The following is a 21,400-nucleotide window of genomic DNA, read 5'->3' as shown; positions in this document are numbered from 1 at the left end:
TGTTTCCAGGAGTCATTATCAGTCAGGATGGGGTCTTTGCATTAGAAGAGCAGTTGCCAGTCAGTCCCGGAGACAACATCACTCTCTACTGTGACTGCAGAGAGTCACCTGAGGTTCCCATAGTGTGGTTCAGAAACTGCTCTCATAGCAACCAACCGACTCTTGAAATGAATGAACAAAGTCTCCCGTCTAATTTCAAGTATAGCAAGTCTAGTGAGTCCAGCTCTGACCTCCTGATAGAGAATGTCTCCGACGCTGACCTCGGTCTCTACTACTGTGGAACCCAGCATTGGTTTGTGGAGGGAAAAGTTCCCATAAAGTCTTACAAATATGGCAACGTCACAACAAGGATTTCATTCAGTGAGTATCATTCATTATACTATCAGGTGCGGATGTGTTCATTTCAGGGAGAAAAAAAATATAGTATTAATTTATAGTTGCAGACAAGACCACATGTAGAGTGTTTATAAAAATGTAATGTTCCCAAATTAATTCCCAATATGACATTGACATGGGGTAATTTTGTAATTACAATAGGCCTACAAATAGTGACTCTAAACCTGGTACGAGACTGGCCAACTGAGAAGCTTTTTTCCCCCTTTCTGAGTGGAGTGGAGATTTGGGTCTGAACAATGTAGAACAGTTTTTATCTGCATTTTATGGCATATTATACATTTTACTCACTAGTAATTATTATATCACATTTACCAACTTTTAATCAGCTCCGACTCGGATGCATACTTTTGGGTGTGCATGTTCAGAGAAAGTATTTGAATTATCAATCAAGTTAGCGACTTGGATCAACTAACTAACATAGTATAGCGTACCTAAGTTCCTTTGTATTGGTATCACACTGAAAACTCATTTTTCAAGGTTTCAGAGAAAGAAACAGCATGACAATGTTTTTCTATCGCTGGACTAGATTGTAGTAGGAATGTACTGAAGGCTACTATAATACCATGTGTCATTGTTCTTCCATTTTGAACAGATCATTCTCGTCATCACCTCGGTGACAGTGTCTGCAACTGTGACAGCACTGTGAGCAGTAACGCCAGTGACCGCAGTAACGCCAGTGACAGCAGTAACGCCAGTGACCGCAGTAACGCCAGTGACAGCAGTGACAGCAGTAACGCCAGTGACAGCAGTAACGCCAGTGACCGCAGTAACGCCAGTGACCGCAGTAACGCCAGTGACAGCAGTAACGCCAGTGACAGCAGTGACGCCAGTAAAGCCAGTGACAGCAGTGACTGCGGTATGAACTGGCTCCTGCTGGTTATCTCCAGAGCGCTGAATCTTCTCCTGCTGCCCTGTGCCTACTATATAGGAACCATCTGTGGTAGGTCAACAGTCAGTGCTGGAAAGTAACATCAACAAACATTAGATTACATACAGTATACTCAAGTACTGCAGTTACATAAAATGAGTAGTTCACCCCCCAATAATGACTTATTTTCTAACACTCACATACCCCATATGAAGCCTTGAATTCACTCACATACCCCATATGAAGCCTTGAATTCACTCACATACCCCATATGAAGCCTTGAATTCACTCACATACCCCATATGAAGCCTTGAATTCACTCACATACCCCATATGAAGCCTTGAATTCACTCACATACCCCATATGAAGCCTTGAATTCCTAAGCCAATAATTTGATGACCGGCAGAGTCTCAAAGACTCAAATAAAGAGTTAATAATTGAGTCTCCACCGGTCATCAAATTGTTGACCAGGTTTGTATTGATAGAAAATAAGTAACTTTTCCCTTCTTTAAGATCAAATTTGAGCTGCTTTTATTTTACTCTATTCTTCAATACTTTAGGCAATTATTGTACTTTTTACCGTCACACACAGTTGATTACATGAGTAGCTATTGTGATCAGTATGATGAACTTCCATGAACTGATTCTCTCATTTGTCTTAATGTTGTAACCAGGGTACAACCGTAGCAGGAGAGAAGAACTTCACAGGAGAAGTGAACCAGGACACCAGGAACACGTAGTGATTTAAAACATCACAACTGTGACCCGACAGGACCCGAGAATCTCTGGCTGTTTTCTCTTTTCTCATCCATCCATCCATCTTCAACCGCTTATCCGTAGTCGGGCCCAATTAAGGGGCAACAGCTCCACCAGAGTGAGTGTTCCAGACTTCCCTCTCCAGAGCAACATTAGTGACTTCCTCCTGGGGGATCCCGAGACGTTCCAAGACTAGTGAGTCGATGTTTTTCCTCCAACTGCGCCTTGGTCTGCCCCAGAGTAATCTAGTAAGAGAGTGGCGGCACTAGCGTTGACTCCCATTATAACAATGGAATGCGGAAGTGCTCATTCTATCTCAATGGGATAGTTCCAATGTTTGGAACTATAGCCCATAGGCACCCGCTTTGCGTGTCGCCACTCTCTTACTATTCCACTCGGGTCTGCCCCGGGGTCTCCTCCCAGACCCCCTTTCCACTGGTTCAGTTCTTTTTGGCTCCAAAATTGGTGGGAAAAACTAGACCTATATTAAATTGTTTATAGGATCAATACAAGTAAATTAATACATGATAACCCTTCCACAGTATAGAATCTTTTTCATATTTTAGATTATTTTGCATATTTTCCTACATGTGTTTCCTACAATGCGTATTAAAAATGTAAAATTTGTAATACAATAAATCATTGTCTTCGTGTAAGTACTCAATTGGGGAAGTTTCATGGTGATACAAATCTAATAGGTATGGTTTTGCCCACTCAATTCATAATTAACATTCCAATTTTGGAGCTCTGGCTCATGGACTAAGAACCAAAAAGAACTGAACCGGTTCCCGTTGGGAACCAACCGGTGGAAAAGGGGCCCGAGTGGGACGTACCTCGAGGACCTCCCTAGGGAGACGCCCGAGAGGCATCCTAACCAGATGCCAGAACCCCCTAAGCTGGCTCCTTTCCAGGCGAAGAAGCAGCGACTCTACTCCGAGTCTCTCTCGTGTGACTGAACTTCTCACCCCTAGCCACCGTCGAAGAAAACTCATTTTGGCTGCTTGTTTTCTCTTTGTCACTGTCATTTGAGTATCAATTCTGTTAATTGATACTGTTAATTTGGTAGTCAAGGAGGCTATGCACTGGCCTCCTTTAAAACAGGCCTAAAAGTTCACCTGTCAGCATGTCAGAGGGAGAGGAGGTGACCAATTGCTGTTTTAGATTCTTGTTCATGACTACGTGTGTGAGTGTATGGGACCCGAATGGAAACAAGACCGCAAGGTCTTTCTTCGGAAATCCTTTTGGAGCAAAATGCCTGACTCTACCTTCTTGTGCTGTTTGCATTTTTCTTTTGTCTAATAAAATATTCAATCAATCAATCAAGCCTGGGCCGTGGCTCAGTGGTCCAGGCACCTTGGCTGGCAACCGCGGGTGTGCCGCGGGTTCGACTCCCGATCCCGACGGCCCTCACTGCATGTCTCCCCCCCCCATCTCTCTCCCCATTTCCTGTCAGCCTACTGTCTGTCCCGCCATAAAAATATATATTAAAACAAAAACCAATCAAGCCTCTACAGAATCCATGGTTGAACTTGAATTTACTCAAGTACTTCCTGGACTACAATTCCCATAATGCTTTGGTGCACTGCTCCTCCTTTGTTAGATATTAAATAATAAAACATAAATAAGCAATACATATAATAGAGACAAATCACACCCGTGGCGGTGAGGGGCGCTCCTCATACATCATCATACATCATCTCATTCCGGCCAATCACAATTTGCGTCCTCACCTTCATCTTCAATGTTTGTGTTTATACACAAACGCTCAAAGCTGGACAAATAGGGGGGGCTATAGCCCCCTCAATAAATATAAACAATGAATTGAAGAACATACACTTGCCCAATAGCATATATTTTCTAATGATATCCCTTATAGGCCAGCTATAGCCTGCTGTTTTCACAAAATCAGTAATACATATAGGCCTAATAGAACAGCTAAGATAAATTGGCATAACTACTGTACACATTACTGTAGGCCTAATTCAGTCTTTGAAAAGATTCCAATGCCAGATATAACAATCGGCCCATACATTGTTTGCAAAAACTGTCACCCAGGGACTTCAAAGACTGACACACCCATACCTTTGTTGTTGCCATGTCTGCTTATTATAAGCGACTTTGGGCTTGTTTTATGTAAAGTTGTTTGTGTGGTAAAATGTAGCTCTTTTTTCCCTCCCCCACCCCCACCCCATTATTTTGTGCCAGGCATATACCCATACAAAGACGTGTGTATTTAAAAATGTTTAGGCTACAAATATTACGAATTTGTCAGTTATTTTCATGTGCCTGTGTGTTCATATTTCTTTATTGGCCCGGCCCAGTATAGTCGCTTCTTTTGGCTTGTTGGGGTTTGTTTTCATATAAAGTATTTTTACTTGGTCACTCTTCTTATTTTAATTGTTACTTGACATTTACAATGATGTTTGTTAATGAATAGAAAATAAATAAATACTTAAAATCTAGTAGGCACCCATCTGTGCGCCCATGTGAGGTGTGGTTTGGCTGTTTGTCATTATGTGGAGTTAAGAAAAGTCATGCAGAGAGTCGCTTGTTTGGGCTTGTTTTCATAATTCATAAGCCTACCTGGCTGCTTTCTCTCGCAATATCTGGCAACACTGTGACTGGACCCTACACGTGCCTCCGTGCGTGTGTGTGTGTGTGTGTGTGTGTGTGTGTGTGTGCGTGGTTTACCGTGATTCGTTTACTCTTACGCATATGCGTAAACGAATCACGGTAAACCACGCACACACACGCACGCACGCGCGCACACACACACACACACACACACACACACACACACACACACACACACACACACACACCTGCTGCTGCTGCGCCCGCCCACTCCACTCCCATTTCGCCATTATGGGATGCTGTGTTGTTTGAAAGGTTAATATGAATGAATGTGCTTGCTGCTATAGGCACTATAGTCTACATTACATGGACAACATGAGGATCCTGACAGCTCTGTTGTGCGTCTGGTTGGCAGCGGCTGGAATCAACATGGCTTCATTAAATACGAGTAAGTAAGTGACGGCGCAGCGGAGATAAGTTAATATAACCCGATACTCATCACTTGATGAATATGTCCGTTTTCCCCATTCATATTGCTCTTGTTATACTACTGTGTAATGTAGCCTATACATTAGAAGTATAGCCTAACTCAGAATATTATAGTAGTAGGCTATGGATATGGATATGGGTATCAATATATGTAGCCTAGCTATAATTCGTTTGTATAGACTATTATACGGCTTTAGGACAATAGGCTATAGCCTACAAACAGTAGGCCTACACACCGCATGCGTTTCAGTGCTTGATTGATTGATTGATTGATTTTTTTTATTAAGTTTCAGTGAAAGTACAGGTCAATATAAAAACTGTATGAGGGTAAAACCATAAAAAGCACTAAGACTTGTTTACATCAGGGTCCTGATGCTTTTTCATTTAGACCACCAATATAAAGTGTAACAGAGTCATATTAACATGTTGTGACATGTTGTGACATATTAACATATTGCACTGTTGTGCTCATGTGCAGATGACCACAGTTGGCATATTTAATTGCCATAGAGTTTCTGAAGCATCAATATTGATCCTAAATTTGGATTATTCCAGACAAAATGTAGCCTCATTAATGTCTATGTCTAGGCTATTAATATTATTAATAGATTATGGGAATGTAGGCCTACTGTAATATCTGGTGTTAGGGCCTATGACATACTAACTTTGTTTATTGCATTATATTTGCTCTTTCTTCTAGTCTTGCTCAATATTAAATCAATAGGCCAATACAAAAATATAAACACTATAAACAATTTAAAAATCACACCCGTGTGAAGTGAGGGGTGCTAATATATTAAAGTCTAACTCATGTTGATTAGGTGATGTAATGGTGATGTGAAACAAACGGTGCCAACACAAACATTAAATGCCATTAACAATAAAGAGACAATATGACGTAATGAGGCACATTATGACGCCTGGGGGGCTGAAGCTTCAGGAAGCTTCAGTCTGATAAAGACTAAAGGACAATGCCAGAATGTTTAGCTGAATCAGAAAAGTAGTACAGTATATCATAGTATAATGGCTCATACTCCTCGGGGGAGTCCCTCCTTGGGTTTGGAATCTCCCGGCCTACCCTTTGTACAGCCTGCCTGGCCGATGACATCATCAATAGTACAACCCACTTCATTCCTCTACCTCTCTTATCATTGCTAACCATTTCATCATACAGTAGCTCCTCCCAGTCACCTGACCTCCACTGGTTCCCAAAGTGGGGTCCGGGGACCCCCAGGGGTCCTTAAGGGAGTTCCAGGGGGTCCCCAGCTAAATGATAATTAGGAACCAAATGGACCCTTTTGGGTCTGTAACTCTGAGAATGTACAAATGGAACCAAATGGACCGGTTCCATTTGTACACTCTCAGAGTTAAATTAACATTGATTTACAATTACAATTTAGGCATTTAGCAGACGTTCTTAATCCAGAGCGACTTACTGTACATTAAGCAAGAACAAAAGCGTGGCATACATCATATATATATATATAAAAAATAAAATAAAAGTTATCATGAATCATGCGTAAACTAAGAACGTAACAGTGGAGTATCTATGTAAACTATACATACTATACTATATACTATATTATACATGTGTACTATAAAGTGCTATGACTACATACAATGCAATTCTAGAGCTGTCTATGTAACAAGCTATACGTCTGTTTAAAATACTATCTAAGTCTACATAATGTGCTATAAGGGGCTATATTTAACAATAAATTGGGGTCTCAGAGATAGAAATGCCATTAAATGGGGGTCCGTAGACTAATGCATGTCAAACGGGGGGTCCTGTTTGATACCTGATGAAGGTCGTTTAGACCAAAACGTTGTCATCTAATAAAACTACTGCTCTATAAGTGAGGACAGTGTGTGGGACCCTTTTCTTCTCGTGATTCGCATTTGGTTGCCGGCTCCGACGCACCTGTCCTTGTAGGAGTGCACAAGGCCTTTTCGTTACAAACTGGGGGTCCTTGAAATTAAACGGGTTGAGAATCACTGCTAGAGCCGTAAACATCTTCTCTTATGGGGGTCCCTTGCATATCTTTTCTAATGGGGGTCCGTGGGCTAATTAGTGTCAATTTGGGGGTCCTTGACATGAAAAAGTTTGGGAACCACTGATGTAGTGCAGGGGTTCTCAACCCGTGGGTCGCGACCCCTCGGGGGGTCGCCAAATTATTTTAGGGGGTCCCCAAATTAAAAAAAAAAAAAGATTGTTTTTTTATTTTTTTTTCACGATTTTTCAAAAATAGCAGACCTACAAGCTCATAGCGCGCCACTCGGTGGCGCGCTATGAGCTTGTAGGTCTGCTATTTTTCAATAGCTAAATTATAACAATGCTTAAAACACCAAAAGGGGTTCCCGCCCAAAATGGGTTAAGGTTATTGTAGCAGTCAATTTATATTGGGGGTCGGGAGGGGGCGGGGCGGGGGTCCCGAGACATTGCCAAAGCATTTCCGGGGGTCCCCGGCCAAAAACGTTGAGAACCCCTGATGTAGTGGAGTCAAAAGTGCAATATTTGTCTCTGAAATGTAATTGAGCGAAACCTTCCCTGTATTGCATTTGTATTTGTCACGTGTCACGGCGCAGGGTCAAACGTTAAACCGGTTCTAGACACCTGCAGTCACCGTTTTGGCATTTCCTCACCATACTTTCATGAGAGACGGCCGTGCAGTGGACCGCGAAAACCACAACATGACGTCTGCTGATAAAATGCATCATAGGCTATTTTGCATATTTCCACATTGGGTTTCAAGATGTGACCGTAGAGTTGCCACCTCAGTCAGTCCTCACTCCTCAGACACATAGGAAGCTGGCAGTTTTAGAAACAATGTACTATACATTACTAAAACACACCACATTAACTTTTAACAGAGCTGTTTAAATGCTATTAAATGACCCCAGAAGTGTTTTAACCCATTTAGACCTGACGTCGAAATAAATCCTGACTGTAGCGCCTAAATCCCTATATTAGGTGCTACTGGCTGCCGACGGTTGAGGATGCAGTTTAGACGTGTGCTGTGAAGAACTGAGGTCCAGAATGTTCGTTGAGTGGATATTCAATTATATTTATTTACCTTACAAAATCCTATACTTTGAATGCAAATAACATAAATAACAAACAGTCAAACGTGGTGAATGCAACAGTCCCTGTCTGCACAGTCAGAAAACAGTTTGCCTCCTATCAGCAACACCTGCAATTCATTAGGGACAGGGTTAAATACCCTCCCTGTAACTATGGCAACCTAGGCCTTGATTGATAAACTGGCATTGGCCTGTAGTGACATCACAGAGATGATAAGGAGGCTCAAATGGCTCTTACACACCCACCCCTAATTGCTACTGGTGTGAAAAACAGAGCAATTTTTAAAAACAAAAAATACAAAGAGCCATTAAAACCCAAAATGCCATGAACAAACCAAAATACATTTTAAGCAATAAATCATTAATTTCATTAATTTCAAAACTCAAACTCAAATAGTTTTACACAAGCAGATTTTTAGAGAGGGGGTGAATGAATGTCAGAGATCTGCTTAAACTCAGGCATGTTCTGCTTTTATCCGTTTCTTTCTTGAGCTCTCCCATCTTCTTTTTCTCCCCTTTCTTGAGCTCTGCCATCTTTTCTTTCTCTTTCTTTGGCTCTGCCATTTTCCTCTCTTTTTCTCCTTTGAGCCTGTAGCTGCCATCTTCTTGGCAACAGGCTTCTTGGCTTTCATCTTCTTGGGCCCTTTAGCCGCGGTCTGGAGCAGAGTGTCTTTTGCTACCAGGCTCTTGACCGCAAGCTCAGCGCTGCTGGGGCCAGTCTTCTTGGGTTGTGGAGCTGCTGCCTTCTTGGCCTTGGCTGGAGCTGGAGAGAAGGATGGCCTTTCTGCTGGAGTTGGAGAGAAGGATGGCCTTTCTGCTGGAGCTGGAGAGGAGGATGGCCTTTCTGCACTAAGTGGCCCTTTCACCACTTTTCTGACAGCTGATTCTTCAGCCAAGCTGCTGCTGATCATGGAATCTTGCTCTGCCTGCATCTCCTGTGGCCTCTGAGCCCCAGCCTGGTGAGCAAGCTCCTCCTCCACATGTGTCCTTGGGCTCAGAGCCTCAGCCCCATTGTCTTTGTCACAGTCATGAGAAGCAACACAATTCTCACTATCAAATATGACGATGACGACATCATCATCATCATCGAAATTCGGACCATACAACCACCCGTCCCGTTTGGCTTCAAAATACCTTTGTCTATGGTAGTCAATTATCTTCTGAATAGGTACTGGAGGTTCATCATCCAACCAGTCATCCATGTTACAGTCTTGTGACTCTTGTCCAAAACGCGCAAAGTCTGTTAAAGTTTGTTCAATGCATTGGACTTGTCACTTAAGTTTGTAACGGCGGGCGGCGGCCCTGTGCCACTGAATCATACCACACACTTGAACGCCCATCAGTGTTGGAGAGATGCAAGCTCCGTGTGGTCCGGTCCCGATCACCACTGGTGGTGCTGGGCTGGCTGCTGCTGCGGTGGTGCTGCCGACGTCCCCCGGTGAGCGCCCCTGTAGCTCCGGGTTAAAATCGACCACCTCCCAAACAGCAGCTGCTTGTAGACGATCACTCGCTGCTGGCTCTCCGCCGCAGATCCGTCCACTCCACGCCAAACACACACACACGCCCTGTCTGTGTGTACTGTGTCCACTATCCAGTCCAATCCAAACGACCCCGTTGGTTTCCCTTGCCAGTTGCCTCCCAATAGACAACCAGCGTGGAACCGAGGCTGTTTTCTGACTAAATGTAGCGCCTAAATCCCTATATTAGGTGCTACTGGCTGCCGACGGTTGAGGATGCAGTTTAGACGTGTGCTGTGAAGAACTGAGGTCCAGAATGTTCGTTGAGTGGATATTCAATTATATTTATTTACCTTACAAAATCCTATACTTTGAATGCAAATAACATAAATAACAAACAGTCAAACGTGGTGAATGCAACAGTCCCTGTCTGCACAGTCAGAAAACAGTTTGCCTCCTATCAGCAACACCTGCAATTCATTAGGGACAGGGTTAAATACCCTCCCTGTAACTATGGCAACCTAGGCCTTGATTGATAAACTGGCATTGGCCTGTAGTGACATCACAGAGATGATAAGGAGGCTCAAATGGCTCTTACACTGACAGTTTTCTGAAATACCCATGTTTCTACAAAAATTATATGAATTTGGCAGCCGACCCCCATCTGAAAATATGTTGTTCCAGGGACCCCCCAGAAGCAAAGATTTGAGTTTAAAACGTTCGCTCTGAAAGAATATATATTCAAAGATTTGCGCCACATTTTCACGATTTTTCAAAAATAACAGACCTATGAGCTTGTAGATCTGCTATTTTTCAATAGCTAAAGTATAACGTAATGCTTAAAACACCAACAGGGGTTCCCGCCCAGAAGTGTTTTAAAGTGTAATACCACTTTAATTGACTGAAATCATTTTTCTCTACACAGACAAACAAGATGTGGAATACATACAACTGGAAGGACGCCTTCGCCTTGAATTTCCTCGAGACACTAAATCAAATTCCAAACTCACCCTCCGGAAACAGCTGCCCTCGGGCCAACAACATGCGGTGGCAGTCGCAGAGTGGGACCGGACTAGCTCGCCTGCTAAAGAAACACTCTTCTTACGGACATATGAAGGCCGCACGAAACTGGATGAAGAAACCAGAGTCATCGGCATCAGAAATATGACCAAGGAAGACAATGGAGTATATTTCATTCTTCTAGATCAGAACACGGCGGGAAAGCCCTACAATGTTGTGGTGATCAGTACGTATATGAATTGTGTCCGGTGAAGACGGCTTTCAATCATTCATTCATTCATTCATTCATTCAAGTTTGATTTATTCTCGAAATTCGAGTAATTAAACTCATTTTCAGTGTCGTCGAGTAGTATCATAGAAGATCAGGAAAAGATTTTTTTTAAAGGTATACATTACATAGGTTTACAAAAATACAAATCTAAGAAAATGTTTAAAACAATCTAAAAACAGTTGCTCACCAAGGTGCTCACCAAGGTTTTAAAACGATTTAAGGGTGTGGTCAATTTTAATGTCGTTTGCAGGTCATTCCATGTATTAGGGCGGCGGCCACAGAATCCATTCATCCATTCATCCATCCATCCATCCATCCATCCATCCATCCAGTCAGTCAGTCAGTCAGTCAGTCAGTCAGTCAGTCAGTCAGTCATTCATTTGAATGCACTTCTGTGTTTTCTCATGTCACCGTAAGAGAAGAGAAAGTAATCAACTCTTTCAGAATTCAGACAGAAGACAACAGCTCCTCCTGGTTAAGGGGTGTTGTTTTCAACGAGTCTCTGAGTTGTCTTCATTATCTCCTCCTGGTTAAGGGGTGTTGTTTTCAACGAGTCTCTGAGTTGTCTTCATTATCTCCTCCTGGTTAAGGGGTGTTGTTTTCAACGAGTCTCTGAGTTGTCTTCATTATCTCCTCCTGGTTAAGGGGTGTTGTTTTCAACGAGTCTCTGAGTTGTCTTCATTATCTTCCCTAACAGAGGACGTCCTGGTTAAGGTGTGTTGTTTTCAACGAGTCTCTGAGTTGTCTTCATTATCTTCCCTAACAGAGGACGTCCTGGTTAAGGGGTGTTGTTTTCAACGAGTCTCTGAGTTGTCTTCATTATCTTCCCTAACAGAGGACGTCCTGGTTAAGGGGTGTTGTTTTCAACGAGTCTCTGAGTTGTCTTCATTATCTTCTGGTTAAGGGGTGTTGTTTTCAACGAGTCTCTGAGTTGTCTTCATTATCTTCCCTAACAGAGGACGTCCTGGTTAAGGGGTGTTGTTTTCAACGAGTCTCTGAGTTGTCTTCATTATCTTCTGGTTAAGGGGTGTTGTTTTCAACGAGTCTCTGAGTTGTCTTCATTATCTTCCCTAACAGAGGACGTCCTGGTTAAGGTGTGTTGTTTTCAACGAGTCTCTGAGTTGTCTTCATTATCTCCTCCTGGTTAAGGGGTGTTGTTTTCAACGAGTCTCTGAGTTGTCTTCATTATCTTCCCTAACAGAGGACGTCCTGGTTAAGGTGTGTTGTTTTCAACGAGTCTCTGAGTTGTCTTCATTATCTTCCCTAACAGAGGACGTCCTGGTTAAGGGGTGTTGTTTTCAACGAGTCTCTGAGTTGTCTTCATTATCTTCCCTAACAGAGGACGTCCTGGTTAAGGGGTGTTGTTTTCAACGAGTCTCTGAGTTGTCTTCATTATCTTCTGGTTAAGGGGTGTTGTTTTCAACGAGTCTCTGAGTTGTCTTCATTATCTTCCCTAACAGAGGACGTCCTGGTTAAGGGGTGTTGTTTTCAACGAGTCTCTGAGTTGTCTTCATTATCTTCTGGTTAAGGGGTGTTGTTTTCAACGAGTCTCTGAGTTGTCTTCATTATCTTCCCTAACAGAGGACGTCCTGGTTAAGGGGTGTTGTTTTCAACGAGTCTCTGAGTTGTCTTCATTATCTTCTGGTTAAGGGGTGTTGTTTTCAACGAGTCTCTGAGTTGTCTTCATTATCTTCCCTAACAGAGGACGTCCTGGTTAAGGGGTGTTGTTTTCAACGAGTCTCTGAGTTGTCTTCATTATCTTCTGGTTAAGGGGTGTTGTTTTCAACGAGTCTCTGAGTTGTCTTCATTATCTTCCCTAACAGAGGACGTCCTGGTTAAGGGGTGTTGTTTTCAACGAGTCTCTGAGTTGTCTTCATTATCTTCCTCCTGGTTAAGGGGTGTTGTTTTCAACGAGTCTCTGAGTTGTCTTCATTATCTTCCTTCTGGTTAAGGGGTGTTGTTTTCAACGAGTCTCTGAGTTGTCTTCATTATCTTCATTAAAGACAACAGCTCCTCCTGGTTAAGGGGTGTTGTTTTCAACCAGTCTCTGAGTTGTCTTCATTATCTTCCCTAACAGAGGACGTCCCGAAGCCCTCGGTGGTTCACCGACCACCTTGTGCACCTCCTCAATCAGCCGACTGCCTACTGGTGTGTGAAGGGAACGTCACAGATGCAGGTCCGGTCACCTATCGCTGGAAGAAAGATGAAGGGGAATGGACGGTGCCTGACGCTGGACAGAACTTGTCCATCACCAACGACGAAGAATGGAAGAAGGTTGAAAAGGTCTCCTGTGAAATGAAGAACCCAGTCAGTGCGGCGCAGAGTGACCCCAGTGACAACCCGTTTTATCTAAAAGGTGTGTTGGTGTTATTTGTTGTCTGCTATGCTATCTCAATAAATACCCTTTACTGTTGATGTTGACAGTGACACAGACGCAGAGAAGGCTCCCTTGACTGCACCGGGCCGGCAGGTTTCGAACCACAGCCTGTTGGCCGGGTGTGGCCTTCTCTCCCGGTGCTGGTTGCGCCTCGGTGGTTCACGCACGCACGCACGCACGCACGCACGCACGCACGCACGCACGCACGCACGCACGCACGCACGCACGCACGCACGCACGCACGCACGCACACACGTCACACACACACTGTAGATTAAACTGGACCCTGTAATAACAAAGGCTTCTTTGTCTCTTCATTTTAAGGAAATCCACCTGCTACTATTGGATGGATTGTTGGAGGGATTGTTCTCATTGGGATTGTTCTCATCCTCGGTTTGGTTTGGCTGGTTGTGAAATATCGTGGTAACTATCACTTCATGATTTTATAACATCTGTACGATTTTAGGTGTAACTTAAAGTTACACGTAACATGCAAAGTTGCAAAGTTACAGCTCAATTTACAGCTCAATTTCTAAAGCAAACGTCAAATGTAATCTTTACTTGGTTCTAATGTGTGTCATTTTATACACTGTGTGTGCCTGTGCGTTCGTGCGTTTGTGTGTGTGTGTGTGTGTGTCACACGTTGAATTGTACATCATTGTTATTATGTTATCATTGTGTTTCAATTCTTTAACAGATGGTATAAAGGGTGTGTTGCCTTCATGTGGGTCTAAGCCGGGTGTTTCAGAAGGTGAGAACTGTATATCGAGCAATTTGTGATAAGACTAGTCTGGAGTTGAACGTCCAACTGTATTCATGGCCAATGTCCACCTCCAATAAAAGATAAAGGGATGTTTCACTTTTATCTTCTACTCACCACAGACAGTTTTTAATATCTTTCGGGGGGAAATTCAAAGAATAAGGACCTATAACAAACAAACAAACAAACAAACAAAAAATAATATATAAAATAAATGAAATCAGTAATTGAAAAATACATGGGCACCTCATGCATTATAAGGGCAATATCAGTCACCAGAACCAAGGAACGTGTATTTTTCATGAATCTAAACATGATTAAAATGGAGTTTGAATGAAGTTACAATTACATTGAGGAAGGGGGCGGGGCAGCTAAAATGAATATCACATTTCTAAAAACTGAATTGAACAACTCAAAAACTGTAGATGATGAGTAGATGATAAAATGACCATATTTATTATTATTTTTTAAATTGAAATATTCATTTTAATAAATAAATGTATTAATTATTACGGTGGGGTTGGGGAGGTCATGTCCAACTTCACTTTGGGGCAAATAAATGACAAATTGCAGTTGGTTGAGACCCTTATAGGCTCTTTTGGGTCAGTCTCGTATGTGTTTATGCACGGAGGGTGGCAGCGGTGGCCGAACGGTTTGCGGAGCGGTCTTGATACCGGAAGGTCGCCAGTTCGTATCCCCGGACCGGCACGTTAAAATTACCACCGCTGAAGTGCCCTTGAGCAAGGCATTGAACCACTACCATGAAATGTTCTATGAGCAGGGCCTGGCTGTAAACAAGTATCTGATGCTTAGTCCAGTTACCCTGGGTAAATATAGTAACTTTGCTTTGCTTTGCTTTGCTTTGGGTGGTAAAGTTAATCTGTTGTTTTCTACGTTTACACAACAAGCTGCTGCAGGCGTAACAGGTGGCACATATAAGATACAGAGTATAGCACGAGTGGCTGCCACACACACACACACACACACACACACACACACACACACACACACACACACACACACACACACACACACACTGTACATAACAAATGAGAATACGAGGCAGAACCATTATTACAGCAATAAAACCGTGTAATGGTGTGAGGTGTCCTGTCACAATTCAACTAACTAACTAACTAACTAAATAACTAACTAACTAACTAACTAACTAACTAACTAACTAACTGGGAAGCATTTAGAGCTGGTGTTGATCTACTAACTTGTCTGTAACAACGTGAAAATAACTGATCTCCTCCTCTCTACTCAGACGCAAATGCATCTTCACAGAGGAATGAAAACGAAGGTACAATTTACAATTTACAATTTAGGCATTTAGCAGACGCTCTTAATCCAGAGCGACTTACAATAGGCAAGAACAAAAGCATGGGAATACATCACATATGTAACAAAATGCATTTATCGCGAAACATGCGTAAGCTAAGACCGTGACTAGAACATATCTATATAATGACACTATACATATAAACTATAACTAGAACATATCTATATAATGACACTATACATATAAACTACACATATGTGCTATACTATGCTGTACATATATACTATGAAGTGCTATGACTACATACAATGCACTTATTGTGCTGTCTACATGACATGCTATAAGTCTGTTTCAAATGCTATATAAGTCTAAGAAGTGCTGTCTAAGGGGGTAGGGTAAGTGCTATGGGCCATGATGGAGTCTGAAAAGGTGGGTTTTCAGACTACGGCGGAAGATCGGGAGTGATGCTGCAGTTCTGATTGCAACGGGAAGTGCATTCCACAGTTTTGGGGCCAGAAGGGAGAAGAGTTTGGGACGTGTGGAGCGTTGTCCCGGCGTTTTTAGTGAGGGTACTTCCAGCTTCCCTGCGTTGGCTGATCTGAGTGCGCGGGAGGGTTTGTAGGGTTCAATCATGCTGGCAAGATATGGGGGAGCCATACCTTTGGTTGCTTTAAATGCCAACATCAGAGTTTTGTATTCTGTGCGGGCAGCGACCGGGAGCCAGTGCAGGGAGCGGAGCAGGGGGGAGACATGTGAGAATTTTGGCTGGTTGAAGACCAAGCGAGCTGCGGCATTTTGGATCAGTTGGAGAGGCTTCAGTGCACATGCCGGTAGGCCAGTAAGGAGAGAGTTACAATAGTCAAGTTTTGACAGGACTGTTGTCTGGATTAGGAGCTGGGATGATTCCTGGGTGAGGAACGGTCTAATTCGTCGTATGTTATAGAGTGTGAACCTACAGGATCGAGTGACAGCTGTGATGTGAGTTTTGAACGAGAGCTGACTGTCCAGGACAACACCAAGGTTCCTGGCTGTTGGGACAGACGTTACCAGGGCGTTGTCTACGGAAATAGTTAGCTCCCGCATCGGGCAGGACTTAGCTGGGAAGAAGAGAAGCTCAGTCTTGTCTGGGTTCAGCTTGAGGTGGTTGGAGGACATCCACTGTGAGATGTCAGCCAGGCAAGCAGTGATGCGCTCTTCCACCTGGGTGGCAGAGGGGGGGAAGGATAGAAACAGTTGTGTGTCATCGGCATAACAGTGATAGGATATATTGTGGGCAGAGATGATAGTGCCAAGGGATTTAGTGTACAGTGAGAAAAGGAGGGGACCAAGTACAGATCCCTGTGGGACCCCAGTTTGGAGGGTTCGGGGGGATGATAACAGACCTTTCCAGGAGACCTGGTAGGTCCGGTCGGTGAGGTAAGAGGAGAACCACTTTAGTGCCGTCCCGCCGATGCCTAGATCCGCTAGGGTGTCTAGGAGCAGCTGGTGGTTCACTGTGTCAAATGCTGCTGATAGGTCTAGGAGAATCAGGACTGCAGAGTGGGAAGCAGCCTGGGCAGCATGTAGTGCTTCTGTGACTGCCAGCAGGGCAGTTTCTGTGGAGTGGGCTTTTTTGAATCCGGACTGGTTGGGATCTAGCAGGTTGTTATGTGAGAGATGGAGAGAGAGCTGGTTGGAGACAACACGTTCAATGCTTTTTGATAGAAATGAAAGGAGTGATACCGGTCTGTAGTTCTTGACATCTGAGGGGTCAAGGGTTGGTTTCTTGAGGAGTGGTGTTACTCTGGCTGACTTGAGGGCAGATGGGACGCAGCCTGAGGTTACTGAGGTGTTGATGATGGAGGTGATGAAGGGGAGCAGATCAGGTGCGATGGTCTGGAAGATTGGAGACGGTACTAATGGGTTTCATTTGATGAAACGATTATGTGCACACAGAGCTCCGGATTTTGTGCCTCTCATTTGTATATGGAAATAGCTGACTGTGTGTGTGTGTGTGTGTGTGTGTGTGTGTGTGTGTGTGTGTGTGTGTGTGTGTGTGTGTGTGTGTGTGTGTGTGTGTGTGTGTGTGTGTGTGTGTGTGTGTGTGTGTGTGTGTGTGTGTGTGTGTGTGTGTGTGTGTGTGTGTGTGTGTGTGTGTGTGTGTGTGTGTGTGTCATTAGTACCTCTACTACATGTACCTCTAAAGAAGGAAGAATCAACATCAGACAACAACAACCTTCATTCAACAAATGGTATGCATGTTTCTCTTCTGTTAATAGTATTTTAACTGCTATTCCTTATTCGTTTTCAACAGTTCAAGGCAGACTTATTTTTTTTGTCGGGGAGGTGTCTCTGTATCGTTTACGTCAGTCATATTTGATACAGTCTGGTTCTAGCGAAAATTGTACCAATTCGGCAGCAGTAACAATAGCGTTTTCTCTCAGTCAGTTGATTCTTCACATCCATATGAGGTGAAACCCCTATGGGGATTATATAATACAAATAAAAAAGTACACACACCCTTGGACTTCGCGCCCTCAATCGACATTGACGTCAGACTTTGGTGATTAATTACAAAACATTTGTATTATTTTGTTTTGTTACTGGCCTAAGAAATGTATATCTGTTGTTTATTAATGTCCTGATGTCCTCTATCCCTATACAAATCAATTAATAAAATACAACAGCATTACACAAGATGCAGCCTTAAGTGCAAAATGTGTTATTAGATGTGAGATGCAGACAGCGTGTCTCTCTCCCTCTCATGTTTTTCAATCAGTCATGGTGCGCATTGCAATTTCACTCTCTGTGAGAAGAGCAACAAGAACTGTTGCGCAATATAGTTTCAAAAAAACTGTACAACGTGTAAATACATTCAAGGTGTGGAAAGAAGCCTAGCCAATATAACCAGACCACGTACTGACCCATATTTTGTGCCAAGTTTGGAGGCAATTCACCTTTAGCAGAGCCCCGCCCTCTACCACTTAGACACTCCCACTTGGACATTTTCCATCCGGGCTCATTCATTCCAATGTAAATATAGGATACACATTAAATACTGGTTCATTTTTGGAACCAGACCTTCAAAATCTCTTCCAAATCCATCAACAAGGCCTGCCATATACACTGGAAAAATATGTGCGTGACATTTCTGTTTTATCATATAGGAAAACTATTGGTGGAGAGGTTTGTCTAACCCATGTGCTCATGGTCCAGGCTTGACCATTTCAATTATAGGTGTGGGGGTGAGAAACAAAATGTTACGGTTCAATCTATTGCATTTCAACTTGTCCGTCTCCTTTTCTTCTTTCTCTCTTGTGTTTCAATCAGTCATGGACCGCATAGATGCCGTCTCATCCAGAGCAACTTTACTCTGCACTCTCTGTGAGGAGGTCGAGGGCAACAAGAAGCAGTGTCAGCGTCTTGCCCGGCGTGTGAAAGGACTGGACGAACTGGTGCAGGCATTGAGGCTAAATGGAGCTGGTCAGAACTCTGATGACGTGGAGGTGGTCCTCCGTGATGTCAGTGAAATACTGGAGGTGGCAAAAGATGTCGTCAAAAAATACCTCTCCGGCGATATCTCCCACGAGCACGTGTTCAAAGACTACAACGACGGCGGCGAGTTTGGTCGTCTGAACGAGCGCCTGAACAGCGCGTTGATCAAGCTTTCCAAGGCTCTGCAGGTTGACCACGATGACAAAATAGACATGCTCTTCAATGAAGATTCTCAACGGGCACAGGATGAAGACGACAGGAGGGAGGATCACAAGGAGCTCAAGAGAAGTGAGAACTACTACTACTTTAACTGGGCGGGAACCCCTTTTGGTGTTTTAAGCATTATGTTGTACTTTAGCTATTGAAAAATAGCAGATCTACAAGCTCATAGCGCGGCACCGAGTGCCATCATTGAACATCGTTGAAAATCGTTAAACAACATCGTTGTTTAACGCGATCATATAGGACTTTTCTGTGTGGATGTATGGGCTGTCAAAGGCCAGAAAGTCATGTTTTGCCACTCATTAGGTGTTCCTGCATAACTTCCGGGTATGATGATGATGTCACACGCATATATACCCTTGTCATTATTGGCTTTTCACTGATGCTTATAGGACACATAATGAGAAAAGAATATTATGGTTCTATACAGTATTGCATTTTAACCTATCTGCCCCCCTTTCTGCTATCTCTCATTTGTTTTCAATCAGTCATGGATCTCATAGACCCCATCTCGGCCAAAGCAGCTTCACTCTCCCGTCTCTGTGAGGGTGCCATGCGCAACCAGGATCGGCGGGGGTGTCTGGTAGAGCGCCTGAACGTGCTGAAGGAATGCTTGGGGGCGATCAAGGAAAAAGGACCTGGTCCGAATTCTGCTGCTGTGGAGGAGGCCCTGCGTGAGCTCCAGACCACACTGGAGTCTGATGAAGTTGCTGCGTTTGTTGAAACGTACACCTCTACTTGGACAGCCACGGGATTCAGGAATGAGTTTGACAGTTTGAACAATGGTCTCGGCAATGCATTAAACAAGCTGTCCAGTGCTCTGCCATTTAACCAAAGTTACAAACGGTTCGAACAAGATCCTCGATATGCAGAGGATGAAGCGTGGTGTGTAGTGGTGGACGACGACGACGACCAAATACATACTGTATCAATGAGGCATTAGACCACTTAAAGCTGAAAATGTGGGACTGTTCACTGCACTTATACTCTTGTGAACATTGCGTTGGAATGCATACAGAAAGTGTGCACAGAGAAGTCGTTTACTACACTGTGATGAGATCTCTGTGCTCCAGGCGGTGCTGCCAGCCTTTACTACACTGTGATGAGATCTCTGTGCTCCATATATATATCCCCTGGTCCAGAGGGATATCCCTTTGGTCTAGTGGTTAAAGGACCTATAACATAAAATTCAACTTTTTCAATTTCTTTTGTGTTTTTGGGGCTCCCATAATGTGTTTTCTATCCCCACAAATAACCCATTTTGAACAATCAGGCTTTCATATCATATGGGTGCTTTAATGGAAATTGCTCTCAGGAACAGCTGGACTGATTTTGTCCTCATTGTGATCAATGTCACCGTACTTTGTATAATTCCTCCTCTTCTTCAGTCTTCAGTTCCAAATTTGCATTACCACTTTGTTTACAATGTCCACCATTGTTGATCTTCCAAGCTGGCAGCCACCTCAGGACATTGTGGTACTGCAGCTAAAACTGATTTCAAAGTCCATAAAGAAATGACAAGGACTGGTTATTTCAGAGTGATGATTGAGGCTCAAACGATTAGAAATAAGTTTGAGGGACATAGACAATATGATATTAAATATTAAAAGCAGTTTTAAAATGCATGTTATTTATGATGTTGGACTTTGACGCGGGAGGCCCGAGTTCGAATCCCGGGCGTTACATAAGTACATAGTGGTGGATATTGCTTGCAATCTCACGATAGATAATGTATCATGATACAGAGGCCACGATACGGTATATATCGATATATAGATTCTACGTTTATTCAAAATAATGTCCATGTTGCACAAATACAATAAAACACTTTCAGGCCCACACAGATCTTTAACAGGCTCAACTTATTTTGCTTGCCTTTGAAAATATATATTAATAAAATATTTCGGTAATGGTTCGGTATAATGGTTAGATGAGGATCCCCCTGACATAACATTATGGTATGAAAAACTCATGTCGATACTGCCAATGGAGAGGTTATCATTTATATTAAGAGGCACTCTTGCTGACTTTGTTAGAGATTGGTCACCTATTGCAAGGTTTTTAAAATAAGAATGGAAAAGAGTAATACTGTATGTATGGGTGTAACTATATGAGAATAAGTTCAACTGTATGATGGGAGTATATACTTGAGTAACTTGACTGCTACTTTTTTCGGTATTACTATTTGCTGGCATGTTGTTGATTATTTTGTTTCCTTTTTGTACGTCTTTGTAATGTAATGCATGTTTATGATTTTGAGAAAACCCAATAAAAACATTGAAAGAGAATAAAATATTTCATGGAATGTCAGAACAGGTCAGAACAAGAACAAGGGTTTGAGGTAGATGTAGAGTTGCTGGCCGGCTCTATAG

The 21,400-nt window shown here is 43.1% G+C and overlaps 1 protein-coding gene across 1 annotated transcript; it reads left to right on the top strand.

Annotated features, from left to right (window-relative positions):
- Window positions 1-9,537: 9,537 nt before the first annotated feature.
- LOC306914720 (uncharacterized protein) lies at window positions 9,538-19,971 on the top strand (the record flags this gene model as incomplete). Its single annotated transcript, XM_079491896.1, has 9 exons — window positions 9,538-9,603; window positions 10,548-10,868; window positions 12,991-13,269; window positions 13,615-13,713; window positions 13,988-14,041; window positions 15,318-15,353; window positions 17,492-17,563; window positions 18,642-19,094; window positions 19,517-19,971. Exons 2-9 carry the CDS (start codon window positions 10,787-10,789, stop codon window positions 19,969-19,971), a joined length of 1,530 nt encoding a protein of 509 aa, XP_079348022.1. The 5' UTR covers window positions 9,538-9,603; window positions 10,548-10,786.
- Between the last annotated feature and the right edge of the window lie 1,429 nt (window positions 19,972-21,400).

This window comes from Electrona antarctica (genome assembly GCF_951216825.1).
Source record: "Electrona antarctica genome assembly, chromosome: 22".
Classification (NCBI taxonomy): Eukaryota; Metazoa; Chordata; class Actinopteri; order Myctophiformes; family Myctophidae; genus Electrona; species Electrona antarctica.
The sequence above is the reverse complement of the archived record's forward strand: the minus strand, read 5'-3'. Positions and strand labels throughout refer to the sequence as shown.